At 52.1% G+C, this 14,887-nt stretch overlaps 6 protein-coding genes across 6 annotated transcripts; 2 read left to right on the top strand and 4 right to left on the bottom strand.

Annotated features, from left to right (window-relative positions):
- Positions 1-164: 164 nt before the first annotated feature.
- POX_d05284 (uncharacterized protein) lies at positions 165-1,343 on the top strand (the record flags this gene model as incomplete). Its single annotated transcript, XM_050114132.1, has 3 exons — positions 165-376; positions 436-712; positions 768-1,343. The coding sequence occupies 3 exons, from the start codon at positions 165-167 to the stop codon at positions 1,341-1,343; spliced, it is 1,065 nt and encodes a 354-aa protein (XP_049969083.1).
- Positions 1,344-1,637: 294 nt separating this feature from the next.
- POX_d05283 (Porphobilinogen deaminase) lies at positions 1,638-2,741 on the bottom strand (the record flags this gene model as incomplete). The annotated part of the gene is made up of 2 exons (XM_050114131.1): positions 1,638-2,386; positions 2,474-2,741. 2 exons carry the CDS (start codon positions 2,739-2,741, stop codon positions 1,638-1,640), a joined length of 1,017 nt encoding a protein of 338 aa, XP_049969082.1.
- Positions 2,742-4,078: 1,337 nt separating this feature from the next.
- POX_d05282 (Lon protease, peroxisomal) lies at positions 4,079-7,011 on the top strand (the record flags this gene model as incomplete). The annotated part of the gene is made up of 3 exons (XM_050114130.1): positions 4,079-4,544; positions 4,626-6,867; positions 6,924-7,011. The coding sequence occupies 3 exons, from the start codon at positions 4,079-4,081 to the stop codon at positions 7,009-7,011; spliced, it is 2,796 nt and encodes a 931-aa protein (XP_049969081.1).
- A 402-nt stretch (positions 7,012-7,413) lies between these two features.
- Positions 7,414-8,320, bottom strand: POX_d05281 (54S ribosomal protein; the record flags this gene model as incomplete). The annotated part of the gene is made up of 3 exons (XM_050114129.1): positions 7,414-7,648; positions 7,783-8,070; positions 8,241-8,320. The coding sequence occupies 3 exons, from the start codon at positions 8,318-8,320 to the stop codon at positions 7,414-7,416; spliced, it is 603 nt and encodes a 200-aa protein (XP_049969080.1).
- Positions 8,321-9,741: 1,421 nt separating this feature from the next.
- POX_d05280 (Serine/threonine-protein kinase rio2) lies at positions 9,742-11,184 on the bottom strand (the record flags this gene model as incomplete). The annotated part of the gene is made up of 3 exons (XM_050114128.1): positions 9,742-10,802; positions 10,874-11,018; positions 11,122-11,184. 3 exons carry the CDS (start codon positions 11,182-11,184, stop codon positions 9,742-9,744), a joined length of 1,269 nt encoding a protein of 422 aa, XP_049969079.1.
- A 412-nt stretch (positions 11,185-11,596) lies between these two features.
- Positions 11,597-14,611, bottom strand: POX_d05279 (26S proteasome regulatory subunit rpn-1; the record flags this gene model as incomplete). Its single annotated transcript, XM_050114127.1, has 5 exons — positions 11,597-11,623; positions 11,685-13,997; positions 14,065-14,229; positions 14,298-14,362; positions 14,467-14,611. 5 exons carry the CDS (start codon positions 14,609-14,611, stop codon positions 11,597-11,599), a joined length of 2,715 nt encoding a protein of 904 aa, XP_049969078.1.
- Positions 14,612-14,887: the final 276 nt, after the last annotated feature.

Genomic DNA, 14,887 nt, shown 5'->3' with positions numbered 1-14,887 from the left:
CGTGGCGGCGGCTGTAGGGCTGCCCGCCGATAAGATTGTCGGAGCTTACTTCCCCCCACTTATCGCGCCTTATCGCCTGGTCAAAATCTCCAGGCGAAGACTGCGGGGTGATCGCAAGACCAACATTGTGACACCCTCACGATTGACAGTGTCGATCAGCCAAGATGGAAGAGTCTCAGAGTCTACGCTCACTTTTTCAGTCAGCGAAAGATGCCAAGGCAGAGCTGGAATCACGCGGAGACACCAACTCGCAGAGCTACCAGGATGCTGTCAACACGGTGATCGCCAAGTTCGATGAATGCCAGCGACAAGTCAGCGTTCTTTCTTTGTTCAGCGCAAACGAGTCATTGGATGACCTATCGACGGGAGACCTGCAGTTCGTTACCGGAGCTCTTTCTCAATCACCTTCTCACGGGCTAATAAGCTTTGTCTCAGGTACCTCACGCTAGAATACCATCTCGCAGAATTGATGCAACGCGCTTCGAGCTCAGATCGAGAGGCTGCGTTACGACGCGCCCTGCAACAATATGAGAACTTCCTCACACGACTCGATGAATATGAATTGCTGTCGGCGGGGGATAAGAAATTGTTTGAACGATACATTGCCAACCCATCTACTTTCACACTTGCACCTCTGGACGACGCGGCCGCTCGGCGAGACATCAAAGTCAGGAGATTCCGGGAAGAGAAAGAGCTCAAGCAGAAATTAGAGGTATGATCCTTGAGAGTGAAGATTTTTGTGCCTCAAAGTCTGACAAGAAATGAAGTACCTTGCTCAAAATGAAGCTCGGCTTCAAAGTGACGACGACGATACTCGACGCCTATATCTCGCAGAGCTACAGCTATATGTGCACCAAACATTCCAGTCGCTGGATCTGCTTGTGCAGGAGTTGTCGATGCTATCTACTATGCGCCAGGCGCCTACCCCGTCACAACATGTCCCCGAAGACTTGAGAGAACGAAGCAATTTGGGAGGAGCGAATTACTCAGATCGGCTGGACCCGTCGTTATCACAACTGCTGGGTCGCGGACGGAATGGGCCTCTGCTGGACAGAAAAGGCAAGCCAATGCAGCCTTTCACTCTGCTGGATCGTCGCACACAGCTTCAGCAGGGAGTTTTCCGTTCTGGTCACAACCTCCCGACCATGACAATTGAGGAATACCTGGACGAAGAGCATCGGAGAGGCAATGTCCTTCAAGGTGGTGAGCAGTCTGGTATCAAGCCGGAAGTGGATGAAGATGATTTGGACAAGGCAGATGAAGAGACTATGAAAGCGCGTGCCTGGGACGAGTATGTCGAGGCAAATCCGAAGGGGGCAGGCAATACGTTGAACCGTGGCTGAGCATGCATTCTAAATGAATACAATCCTTGAAGATAATGTAATGTTACAAGAATGATCCGACTGAACTTTTTCAATTGCGACGATGCCTTGTCAGTTATTTTGGTGTTGTTCCGTGTGCGTCAACGCTAGGCGTCTAGCCTGACCAGCAGGCAATACCGAAAATCGAAAACAGATGATCCGACCTTGTTTTATGTGGATGGGGCTTGGTCTCGAAAACCTCATTATTTGGGGGGTGACTTTTTGGTGCAACCTTGATAGGGTATCTACTGTAAATATAGCGTCCGTGGGCCGATTTCATTTGGGGACACTCTCCTTCGCCGCCTTCTGACGCTGAATTTCCTCCAAGATGGATCCAGCACCATGCTCAATCAAAGCTCGAGCCACGGTAACACCAAACGCTTCGGCGCTTTGTGCTGAATCAACATCACCGTCGATTTCTACCTCGGCGCATTGCTGTCCATCGACGCTCACCACCACGGAGCGCATACGGAGCTTCTTCGCCCCCTCCGCGGTTTGCACCCACTCGGTTTCCACTCCCAGCGGGGCGCTGCAGCCACCTTCGAGAGTCCTAAGGAGATTCCGCTCGGCCAGACACGCAAAGGTCGTTTCCTGGTGACCAATCTTGTTCAGCATTTCTTGCAGAACGACATTGTCCTTTTGAATCTCAATACCCAGAGCACCTTGTCCGACCGCGTAGAGCATCCCACAGCTCGAGTCGAGGTACTGTGTGATGCGGTCTCCAAGATCCAGCCGCAGCAGCCCGGCTGCGGCAAGAATGATGCACGTGTATGGGCTGTCCTCCGCGTCCAACTTGGCCAGACGAGTGCCGATGTTTCCACGCACATCGAGAATCTTGAGATGGGGGTATTTGCGGGCGAGTTGGGCCGTGCGGCGGATGGACGACGTGCCCACGATAGACCCGGCGGGAATCTCCGCCAAGCTTTTGTAAGGCAGTCCTTGCTTCACGACGAGCACATCCCGGCTGTCTTCGCGGGGCATCATCGGGCCAAGCGTGCAGCTGTCGGGCAAGACCGTGGGGACATCTGAGGAGAGGGCGCGAAAACAAGAGATGGGTTAGCAGATTGGCCTTGAGGAGGGACATCATACGGGCATCATCAGAGATATCTTACCTTTGAGAGAATGAACAATCAAGTCCACCTGGCCGTCCATCATGAGCTCTTCAAGCTCTTCGGTCCACAAATTCTTGCTTGTAAAGTCCCGCAGCGCAATCTTCGTGTTCAGATCGCCGGCGGTCTCCTTGGAGAAAATCTTGAACTCGCATCCTGGGTTGGTTTTCTGCAGCGCTTCCGATACCAGCTGTGTTTGCTCCAGAGCGAGCTTGGATTTGCGAGTACCGATGGTGAAAGAGGTCTTGACAGCGGGGGCGGGGGAAGCCATGGTGGGATTGGAGGGTCTGCGCTCGATCGCAGGTTGAACTGACGAAGTGGGGATTCGGCGGGGGGGTTGTCACACTCGAGATGATGATTCAATTGCACGGACAGAAGACTAAGAATAGCAGGATTGTGGGCTGTGGAATGGAGAGAGTCACAGTGCTCTTGTAGAACTCTCGGGCTCCCGGTCGCAGTGCTCGTAGTTTGTTCCTCGTGGATTCCACATCCCACGGCCGAATGGCTTGAGGAGAGAGGGCCCCACAATGGCACCGGATACACAAATCAGAGAGGTTCCGCTGCTGGGTACCGAGCCAGTCCCGGTCCATCACTGTGAAGAGCGCAAGATGAGGATGGAAGACGATCCTGATGCTGCAGAAGTGGAGGTATCGATCCAATGCCGGAGAGAGGGCCGATCACGGGACACCACGCGATCGGCTGTTGCAGATGGTCGCCGCGTGATTCTATCTGGATCGATGGGGAAGAACTGCATCACACACCTACTTACAGCCGTCGCTGTTTCAAAAACTGGGGATTGGATCAACCTCCCTTTGACTGTCTACGGGAATGAGCAATGACTTCTCAATCACTGCTCCAAGATCCCTCTTCTCACCGACACATCTTTGATTTCCGATGGGTTGAATCTAACTAGCACCGAGAATGGGCCTGTTCAAACAAAGCAAACTATGAGATTTCCAGGTCATAAAATCCGAGGAAGTCGATTCAATTGGTGACAGGTGGGCTCAAGAGAGGTGGAAAGAAGGGTGATTAAGAGATGCCCACAGCAACATGTTGTAGGTTGAGTGTAGGAGAATCCTCGTATTTCGTTCTTGTCGTGTACCAGGATCGTCAATCGACGACAGGATGATCTGGTGTCTTGATGTCTCGACAGAGAGTACAGGTGTCCAGTTAGGCTCAGGTCGAGATGCTGTAGTACTCGACGTTACGTTTTGACTCGGGAAGAGAACAGAAGGTACATGCGAGGTACATCCGTACCTCGGCTGCCGGGCGTGGAGATGACGAGGACATGCGGACTGGGCCCTTATCATCTTCCCCCAGACTTCCTCCCCCAAACTTAAATCCGAGCCTGGAGTCATATGAAGACAGAACGGCTCGTGGCACCGTAGGTTCTGGAATCTCCCCAGCCGAAGCCATATTTCTATGTTTTTCAACTTCCCCATTTCGACATCGGCCGCCTCCACGGTCTCTCCTTCACTCGTACATTCCTCAGAGAATCCTCCCGAGCTGGGTCGATACTCGCGCAGGTGACCGTCACCGTCCCGACCGCTCAAGAGTGATACTCTACCCCGATATTCGCCACTGCCCAACTGGTCTGCCTTCTTGAAGATGGGAACCAACACCGGTCGAGCCATCAAATTGCCGCTGGTGCCCCTGGCAAAAGGTTCAGTGCTACTGCCGGGGGTGACTTTGCGCATTCCCGTCTCTAATCGCCCTGACTTGACTAACTTGCTGTCCTCGTTGGTCGACCGACCTGCAAGACGTGATGGCAACACCATCACTTTTGGCTGTGTGCCCTTGGGCTCTCCGTTCCTCAGCCGAGATGGACAACAGTTGCTGGAGGGGGATGAGTCTGAAAATGTGAGAAAAGATGACTACGATACCATTGACGCCGGCCAAGCGCGCAAAGAGGACCTCTTCCGCTACGGCGTGGTGGGAAAGGTAATCGGCGTTCAGCGTCGAGCATACGCCGAGCCTTTCTTGCTGGTTCAGGGATCTCAGCGGTTCACAATCAAGAAGGTTCTGAAGGATCGGCCATTCTTCGAAGCAGACGTGGTTCTGCATGATGAGAGCTGTGAGTTCCCCTCCCTTCAAGCTGATACATCCACCAGTTTACGCCGCACAAGAACTAGACTGATCTGTGTTCCCACTGTAGCTTCATCCCTGCATGGCGACCCCGAAGCTGTTGACCTGTTTCAGCAGTTGCGACAACTCTCCCGCGAGCTTTTGACCCTCCTTCGCCTTTCTTCCCTGCTGTCCGCTGCCTCCAATCGAGTCTCCCCGCTCGTTGCCCGCAAGTTCGAATTATACATCTCCAAGTCAGAACTCAGCCAGGCAGGGAAGCTTGCGGACTTCATGGCCGATGTTTCCGATGCGAGTTATGAGGAGAAGCTGCGGATACTGGCCTCTTTCGATGTCAAGATGCGCCTGGAGCGTGTTGTGGAGATTCTCACTCGCCAAGCTCAGCATATCAAGAGCAGCGTCAAGGTGACATCTATCACTACAACCTTTCCTTCCAACTCCAGTGTTGATATCAGCCAGATTGACCCAAGAGAACGGGAGATCCTGGCGCGACGGGCCCTGCAAGGTCTCTCGGGCCTGACGCCTCCCGGACCGGCAGGAGGCCGCAGCAACGATAACGAAGACAAAGAACCGAATGAGCTAGACGAGCTGGCGCAGAGGTTGCAAGATGCGCAGCTCAGTCCAGAAGCACAGAAAGTGGCAGACAAGGAGATGAAGCGATTGAGAAAGATGAACCCGGCCAACGCCGAGTATGGGGTTTGTCGCACATACCTGGAGAATCTGGCTGAGATCCCATGGACCAAGGTGACGCAGGACCAGCTTGGCCCTGAGACGTTGAAGCGAGCCCGCAAGCAGCTTGATGAAGATCACTATGGGCTAGAACGGATCAAGAAGCGTCTGTTGGAGTACCTGGCTGTCCTGCGGTTGAAGCAGAACACCAACGACGACGTGGAGCGTCAAATTGGGAGTCTCACCAAGGAGCTTGCTGCCGGCTCTCCCGATGATCTCGAGCACGATGTGCCCATGATCTCAGAGGAGAACCGGGTGGCTCTTGAGACCCGTCTTGAGATCCTCAAAGCCAAGCGCACGACTGACAAATCTCCCATTCTGCTCCTTGTCGGTCCTCCGGGTACTGGAAAGACCAGTCTGGCCCGTTCTGTGGCTGCTTCGCTTGGCCGCAAGTTCCACCGCATTTCCCTAGGTGGCGTTCGTGACGAGGCCGAGATCCGGGGGCACCGACGCACTTATGTCGCTGCCATGCCGGGACTCATCGTCAGCGGACTGAAGAAAGTGGGTGTCGCCAATCCCGTGTTTTTGCTCGACGAAATCGACAAGATTGGCGGTGCCAATTTCCAGGGAGATCCCTCAGCAGCGATGTTGGAGGTCTTGGACCCGGAACAGAACCACACCTTCACTGACCATTATATCAACATTCCCATCGACCTGAGCAAGGTGCTTTTCCTCGCCACGGCCAACTCCTTAGATACGATTCCTGCCCCTCTTCTCGATCGTATGGAGACAATCTCGCTGTCGGGATACACGACGGTAGAGAAGCGGCACATCGCTAAGCGTCATCTCATTCCGAAGCAAATTCGCGCCAACGGCTTGGCGGAGAACCAGATCAACTTGCCGGATGAGGTGATCGACAAGACGATCACTGCTTACACCCGTGAGTCTGGCGTACGCAACCTGGAACGCGAGCTTGGCTCAATCTGTCGCTACAAGGCGGTTCAATTAGCCGACGCCGGAGACACGGGCCGACTGGGAGAATATGTCGCGGACGTGACCATGGAAGATTTGGAGGAGATCTTGGGTATTGAGCGATTCGAGGAAGAAATTGCGGAAAAACATGGGCGACCCGGTGTGGTAACTGGCTTAGTGGCCTTCTCCAGTGGTGGCCAGGGAAGTATCCTCTTCATCGAGGTGGCGGACATGCCCGGCAATGGGCGCGTCCAGCTCACTGGCAAACTCGGTGATGTCCTCAAGGAATCCGTCGAGGTAGCCCTGACCTGGGTCAAGGCTCACTCATTTGAGCTGGGCTTGACCCATGATCCCAATGAGGACATTATGAAGAGCCGTAGCCTCCATGTTCACTGCCCCTCTGGAGCAATCCCGAAGGACGGGCCCTCTGCCGGTCTTGCGCACACCGTTGCTCTTATTTCATTGTTCACCAACAAGGCAGTCCCGCCACAAATCGCCATGACTGGTGAGGTCTCCCTTCGTGGTCGGGTGATGCCGGTTGGCGGCATCAAGGAGAAGCTGATCGGTGCCCATCGGGCTGGTGTGAAGACGGTCCTTCTGCCGTATCCCAACCGAAAAGATGTCAAGGATGTGCCGCAGGAGGTGAGCGAGGGATTGGAGATTATTTATGTCCAGTAAGTCACCCCCTTCGTCGGTGTGGAGTACATTCAGCTGACCATATTATTTACAGGCACATCTGGGAAGCCTTGCGTCACATTTGGCCTGATGCTCACTGGCCTGGCCAGCATCAGCCGAACTATATCGAGAGCCGACTTTAGGTGCAATCCCTTGGGGTTGTCCCCCGAAGCAATATCTGTGCTTTGAGCTGGAAGGTGACCGACTCTTACTCACTTCCTCCATATGCCAGCACTCCCCTCTCTCTTTCAGCATTGCGATCGATTCTCCTAGTCCATGTTGGGAATCTTGTCACCTTTCTTTTCCTTTTTGATTTCTGTCTATTTTGAATAGTATATTTAGCATTGCAGCATATTTTCCAAATTTTCATGCATTTCCATTCTAGTGGACGCGGATCAACCCATGAAACAAAAAGGGAAACCAACATTGGATTTTATGTAAATTGTAACGCAAACTCATGATGATATAATACACGGCGCACCCGATGAAGATAACAATACAAATGACATGCAAATGTCAACCATAAGAGCCCATTATGTGCACTTTCATTTCGCCGTCTTCGCTCCTGTCCTGACGGATAACCTGCGTGCGAGATCCACGCCCAACGCCTTTGACGACGGTCGCCACTCCTCAGGAGTCTTCTTGAGCTCCTTGGCCTGCTCTTCAAAGGCCTTGCGCACATCTGTATCGGGCTCCTCGGCGCTGTGCGACTTTTGCTGCATCTTCTTCTGCATACCAGTTTGCCACTTCTCACTAGCATCCCAGGATTCCTTCTCCCATCTATCGATAGAGCAAACCACAAGTTAGCAGAGAACTCGAAACAGTCACGCGCATTGACAGCCCAGAGGCTGTAAGACGGTATTTGAACAAAACACCCGTCAATGCGGACATGCGCATCGGAGTCAGTCACGTACGGGCTAAGATCCTTCGGCTCTTCAGGATAAACGAAGGGTTCGCGCAGTTCCACGGTCATCCGCTTCTGCGCCTTTGGTCGTCGCCAGGCACCGATGTTTCTTCCATCTCGCGTCATGCGAGTGATTGGCTGTTGTTCAATGTAGCTGCGCACACTGACAATGCCCACATTATACGCATTTTGGAGGTAGTCGCGCAAATCCAGCTTGTTGAAGTTGAGAGGGACGCGGAATTGAGCGTAACGAGGAGAGAGGAAGGGTGTGCGGGCGAGGGCGATCACAAACTCAGGCCTGTATTTTAAACCATGTTAGTCTTTATGAAGGAGAGAGCATAGACTCGAGATTGACTGGGGTGATGTGGATTCATGTAAGACCAGGAGTCTTATTTTGAGGACTGCGGCAGACAAGAAATTTGAAGGGTTCCTTCTTGAGGAAGGGGCCATAGATGGAGGCAAACGTACAAGAAGACCTGCTTGCGTTGAGAGGGTGGCACAAAGGCATTCTTGGCTGCCTTGGGAATGGCAACTGCTCGGCGCACCATGGTGAAGATATTGTGTCTGGGTAGATTGTGGAGATTATTGCATCCGCACGACACTTGAAGCAACTGGAGTATCTTGCACGGGCATTCCCAAAAATGCGCAGGTGGCCGCCACGCTTACCGTAGTCCCGTTTGGTTGGCCAGCGCAACTTTCTGACAAAATCAAACAGACTGTCGGTAGGAGTATAGTATTGAGGATTCATGTGTCTGTTGATCGCATATTCTAGGTCCATAAGAACCTTTTCACTTAAATATATCCGACTGTCTACCTTGTCAAAAAAGCATGGCTGTGACAAGTGTTTTACTGCCTATAAGATCCTATATTGATGGAACAAACTAATTAAACATTTCAAATAACAAACTTAGGATGTATGAGCGGTACATTCAATACACTTTCAAGTCTAAGACTGTAAATAAGACAAGAACATATACCTATTTCTATAACTTGTACATTATTATTGATGTCTTTTTTTTCAAATTATCTGAGGGGGAATTGTATTGTATTTGGCAAGTACGACTGTTCATAGATATCAAATGGGGCTGTCCCTGATCGCAATAAATAGGTAACTAGTCATGAGAACCTATTCCTCCTCCTGCGACGCTTCACCCGACGCAGCAGGACTGAGCTCATTTCCACTCTGGACAAGACAGAAATGTTACAGCACACTGCTATCCCGGCTTAGGTAATAACTCATTCTGATGCCAGGATGGATGACCCAAACTCCGTGAGTCCAGCTCTCGATATGGAGTCGCAGGGCCATTGTTGCGAACCCAAGTACTTGGCCTTGGCGACACTGGTGAAGATGGATGTGCCAGTGGCAGATCGAGACTCTGTTTGGCCTTTTGCCGCTCGCGATAATCCAGCCACTTCTTATGCAGATGTGGAATTGAGATGCCGGTGACTAGCCCAAAACAGTAGAAACCGAAGGAAATCAGACCTTCAGAGGCGGACATGGATCACCGCGGGAGACTGTGTTTGCATGGAATTGATAGTGATATGGGTGAGAATTCCCACGGCTGATGGATAGAGACCGGGAAAGAGACACCCTTCTGTCCTGTCTGTAGCACCAGAACTTCACTTGGAGGAACTTAGAGCGAGAAGAGGTTAACGGGGGGTTGTAGGTATATTTATCATTTGGTCCTGAGCAGTGCCTAGCTACGAATGACGAGCTGGGCAGGAAAGTAGCAGAGCTGGAGCAGAGTTGACTGGATATGGTTTGGATTGATCCGCTTCTGGAACACTAGGTTTATATCGGCAGAAAAGATGGTTAATGGCAGGTTCCATCAATGATGTGACTGAGATGATCATCATCCTTGGAGTAGGTAGTCCAGATGCATTAACAAAGAACCTATCATACAGTCTAAAGTCATCATCATTATAGTCATCAATGCACAATGTCAGAGCTGCTGTAACTTCCGAGCCATCATTGCCTTGATGACCCAGATACATTCAAATCCGCCAAACGTTGCGCACTTTCGTCGACTTCTGCACTGCTTGGCCCGCCTTGTTGCTCTTGCTGTGTGTCCTCGTCTCCGGCATCCTCCTCCTCCTCCTCTTCTTCATCCTCTTCTTCATCCTCTTCCTCGTCGTCATCATCGTCGTCAAGATCATCCCGAGCAGCACCAGCATCCCCGTCTGCTCCGACTTCCTTCATGTAACTTTCCAGTTCACGAGCCATCTTCCTTGAGAATCCAGATGCTTCAACCTCCACATCCAGTCGCTTGCCAGGATTCCTGAGGAAGTTCTTCTTCGCATCGGCAAAGAATGGACCCGGCACATCGCTGACAAAATGGAATTTCCTTTGGAAGTATCGCTTGATACAGTTGACATCTCGATCAAAGTACATTTCCGCATTCATGTGATCAATGGAGACCATCTGAGGAAAATCAATAATCACCGGTTCCAGCCGGATATTTTCGTCAGAATCTTCGGGGTCTGCATCAGCGGAAGCCTTTCCTTTGCCGCTGGGGTCTGAAATCTCCTTGATCAAGATATTGAATTCATTGAAATCACCGTGGATCAACCCAAATCGAGCCAGCTCCAGAATCGTGTCCATCAATTCCGAGTACAGCGCTTCTGGATGAGCCACCTTGGAGATCTGGCGGAGTGGGAATGCGTCAATCAGCTCCATCACGATCGTATGTCTGTTCTGGGCGATGGGCTCTGGGACCCGGAATCCATTCTCCTTCAGGGCTTTCATAAAGGCGAACTCTTTCATTGCGGCCAGGCGAGACATGTACATCCAGGAACCTGTGTTTCGATGGCGAAGGTAGTCGCGGTTCGTCTTGACGGTACGAAAAGAGATACGACCGAGACGGTGGATCTTGAGGATGCGCTGAGCACCGCTGCTGTGGGCGACCACGACAATATCTGACTCCTTACCCACACCAATCTGATTTCCGACCGAGTAAACCACCTTTTGCTTCTGATGCGCATTGAGCGCCAGATAATCGAGGCCACCGTAGGTCAGTCGATAACCGTCATCTACAGCGCAGCCGGGAATATTAGTCCTTGCATTTCACACCATCGGGATGGACAGTATATTTGTGACATACACTTTGCATTCTTGACCTTGGCGATCAGGTTCGTCTTGGCGAGGTTGGAGATCGAGCGGTGCACGCCGCTGCCACCACGAAGGCCGGAAAGTTGAGCGATGAGAGGAGTGGGAACAACTTCATGATTTCGACTTCCGGCTTCAACCTAGAAAGCGCGTCTGCTGGTTAACTTGCTGCGAGCGCTCAAGTCGATGACAGGATTCATGGCGGGGGAGGGGGGGGGGGGGGGGTGAGGGGCGGATAAGTACCCCTTGGAGCACTCTGAAATCTTCAGAGGTCAGATAACGGAGAGCTTTCGCGTCGAGTTTCATCCTGACGTATTCGCAGCACGATTTCAAAACAAATCCACTGGACTCAAAAGTCGATGCGCGATAGCAAATCACCGAAGTCGTCGGCTTCGCATCCACGGAGATGCGGAGATAGAAAAAAAGATTAAGCTCATAGCCCTAAGCCCTACTTCCAGATTGGGGTCGCAACAGCCCTTTGACAGGATCCCCATCGGGGTGTATACTAGTCTACAAGTACATCTCGGGTAAAAAGGTCTCCTATCAAGAGAATTGACGTGCCGTCCGAGACTATCAGGATAAAAATCGGAGAGATCATGATATGCATATTGATTCTTGGTTGTTCTTATCACGAATTAGATCCGGCGATCCTTCGCCCGCTATGGAGAACCGGTTGTAGTTAGCTGAGCCAGTGGACTGGCCGACGTAGCGTGTCATCTTATTCGGGCGCGACCCAATCCGGATTCTATCAAATTGTTAGTTTGGGGTTAAAACGCCTCTCGGCGGCGGAACGGTGGTCTACTCACTTTGCGGAGAATAACCAATCCTTCAAGGGTGCTGCTGAGAGGAAGGTACTGCTCGTCCTCCAGCTCGGCTCGCTCGCCATACGAGAGAAGAACTGGCGTACTCTGCGTCTGCCAACCGGTAATCGTCTTGGGACGACCAGCCTGACCCACAACGTCGACAGCTTGACCCACACGAACGTTTACAGTGACAGGTTGCAGATCTTCATCTAGCGTCACAAGGAAGCGAGGGTACATGGCGGTAATGAGGAAGTAAAGGAGGTAGTGGTGTTCGGCCAAGATGAACTGCTTGGCATCGATGAGAGACACGAGCACGGTCAGAAGACCGGCAGCTGACACTCGTGAGAGGACCTGTCGGTCCGTGTGGAAGGGGTTGAGCGTCATGGTACCCTTACCCATGTGCAGGAGACCCTGAGCAATGCGCACCATGAATAGAGAGTTCTGGTCGCGGTGGTAGTAACTTGCAAGTTGGCGAAGAAGCTGAGCCAGACGAGCATTGTTCGTACCCGCACCACAGAGGCCCATGGCGAAGATTGCGTTGATGGCCACGTCATTGTCGTTATCGTGACTGTATCGTGACAAAGTGTCGTAAACCTTCATCTGCGGGTTGCTGGGACTGATAAGACCCATGGCAAGGGGAACAGCACGGCGGATGTTGCTGGATCCATAGTGCATAAGGTGCCCAAATTGTCGCAGAATCATGTCTTGACCAACGTCTTCGCCCATTGCGATCAGGGAAAGACCCAAAACAGCATAAGACTGAACAAGCTCGTCGCCCTTGTTCTCTTCTTTCTCCTCGATAATATCGTTACAGATGTGCAAAAGTTCCTGCAACTTCAATACCGTTCCGGTACCGGCCCATGCACACACTGATGCGAGAACGGAGGTAGGCTTGGCCATGGGATGGTCAACGGCCTTGAGGATGTCAAGGATGACATCAACTTCCTCCTGACGACCAAAGTAAAGAAGAGCCAATCCAAGGGCCATGAACCTTGTCCACTTGTCCTTAAGCTGCTTTTGGCGCTCCTCGTCCATAAGCGTTGTGGCAATGGCCTCGCTGACCTGATGGTTAGATGATCCAACGAAAATGAGACCGAGGGAGACGGCCGCCATGGCAGACAGCTGCATGTCTAAAGAGGCATCCTCGACAATAGGTAGCAGAATCTCGAGAAGGTCTTCCTTGTTGGAACCGGCGTATGCCAGACCAAGACCCATGATCGATGCGACACGCATCGGCACGCTCTTGGCTTCGAGGTTGTCTGGATCACTCAGAAGCGCAAGAGCGGGGTCGGTCTCGATGCGCACTCCAGAGTTCAGAATACCAATAGCAAGAAGTGCACCGGCCTTGACCTGGTCCTCCTGCGCGTATGTGAATTTGTCGATCTTGTCGAGTCCATCATCAACGTCTCGGTGCAGCAGCATACCCAACGACGCAGTGGTCGAGAGCATACCGTCATCCTTAGTTTTCCAGACCCAGGGGCCCTTCTCTCCGTCGACGAGCATCATCTTGTCGTTGCCAAATCCTGCATTGACAAACGAATTGACAAACGCACTCGCCAAGTTGTGCCGAGCCGAATCGAGGTTGGTGAGGCCGGCCCCTCGGCTGTTCTCCAAATGTGTCTTGTAAATATCCTCGGGCATTTTTGGATCGAGAATGTTGAGTTCCTTGCCGAGAGACTTGAAATGCTTGGGAATAGATGTGTTGTTGAGAGAGTCATTCAGGGCCTCATCCTCCTCATCCTCCTCGGGCATATCAAGCCAGATCTGTTGCCGTGAGACGAGGAACGCCATCTGTTTCTTCAGAGCCCTATCATCAGTGGCGTTGATGTCACTCTTAATCAGGTCGATATCGTTCAGACGAATGGCAAGAACAATAGCTTGGGAGAGCTTGTTGTAGCGAACATAGATTTCGTGTGCTGTCCGCAGGAACTGCTGATCCTCCGGGTAGGTAAGCAGGTTGACCATGCTGACCATGTATAGACACACGCGGGGGTATGTGTTCTCGTCGACAAATCGCGGGATCTCCTCGATGATCTCCATCTCGCTCAGCAAATCGACCGCATCAGCCTCGGCGTTGTGGCTCAAGAAATACGGCACCAGAGAGAGTGCAAGATCCACTAAATCTTGTGTCTCCTTCTCCGCATTCAACCGGTTCTGATATTCTTGTCCGATTTCTAGCGCGAGGTGGCGGATGTATTCGTGTCCCCATGAGCCAAGGTCCTCGGACTTGGCCAAGAGGCGGTATTTGAGTGTTTCCAGCTTCTCCTCGTCGCCGTAGGTCATGCCAAGAACAGAGAGCATATCGGCTAGCGAATCCTGCGTACATGAAAAGATGTTTAAGTAAACTTGGTCCTCCCAGCATAAAAGATTGCACAACTCTTACCTTGACAGGGCCCGCCGCCCACTTCTCATACAGTTCCGTGAGCTGATCATAGTGCGGTCGGAGGAACTTCAGGGGCTTGGGAACAGCGGTCATAGATGAGGTTGATGTCTTGATGAAGTTTTTGATGGCATCAAGGGCTGGTCCGTACAAGGATGTATCTGGCTCCTGTCGCGAGCAACGATTAGTATAGACGTCATTGCACACACCATGGCGGTAGTGAAGACTTCGCATACCTTTAACCGCTCCACGAGCATCTCCAGCTCATCCTTGAGCTGCTGATCCTCTTCACTGAGCTCATCTTGGACATGGTCAGCGTTCGATCGGCAAGGCGAACAGGTTCGACGAAAGACGACATGACGCCCCATTGACTCCGAGTCTAGAAATGCGGTTGGGAGGACTCACCTTCTTGTGGGCCCTCATCCTTCTTCTTGCCATCTACGGGTGTCTTCTCGTCCTTTTGTGACTTCTTGCCGTTCAGCTCGCGAACATCGTCAACTTTGCCCTTGCCCTTGTCGGCGGAGGTTGGCTGTTCGCCGTCGTTCGCCATCACTGACGGGGGTCTAGCGGCGGGAGCGTATGAAATTGAAAGAGCGTAGTAGCGTCTCAAGAGCAACGGAGCAAGAAGGAGTGGTGAGTTAATGAGCGAGACTGGGACAGTCTTGCAAATGATGAGGGACGATGTTGATTGTAAGCTGGTTGATGGAAGCGCAGAGAGCAGAGAGCTCGGCCACCGGTGCAGCTCCCGAGTTACATAATCATCGCGCCCGAACTTCTTACGGGACCAGATCCATTCCGTCAGGTCGGCGTCCTGTGATGGACACCT

The sequence above is a fragment of the Penicillium oxalicum genome, chromosome IV, assembly GCF_001723175.1.
Source record: "Penicillium oxalicum strain HP7-1 chromosome IV, whole genome shotgun sequence".
Classification (NCBI taxonomy): domain Eukaryota; kingdom Fungi; phylum Ascomycota; class Eurotiomycetes; order Eurotiales; family Aspergillaceae; genus Penicillium; species Penicillium oxalicum.
The sequence above is the reverse complement of the archived record's forward strand: the minus strand, read 5'-3'. Positions and strand labels throughout refer to the sequence as shown.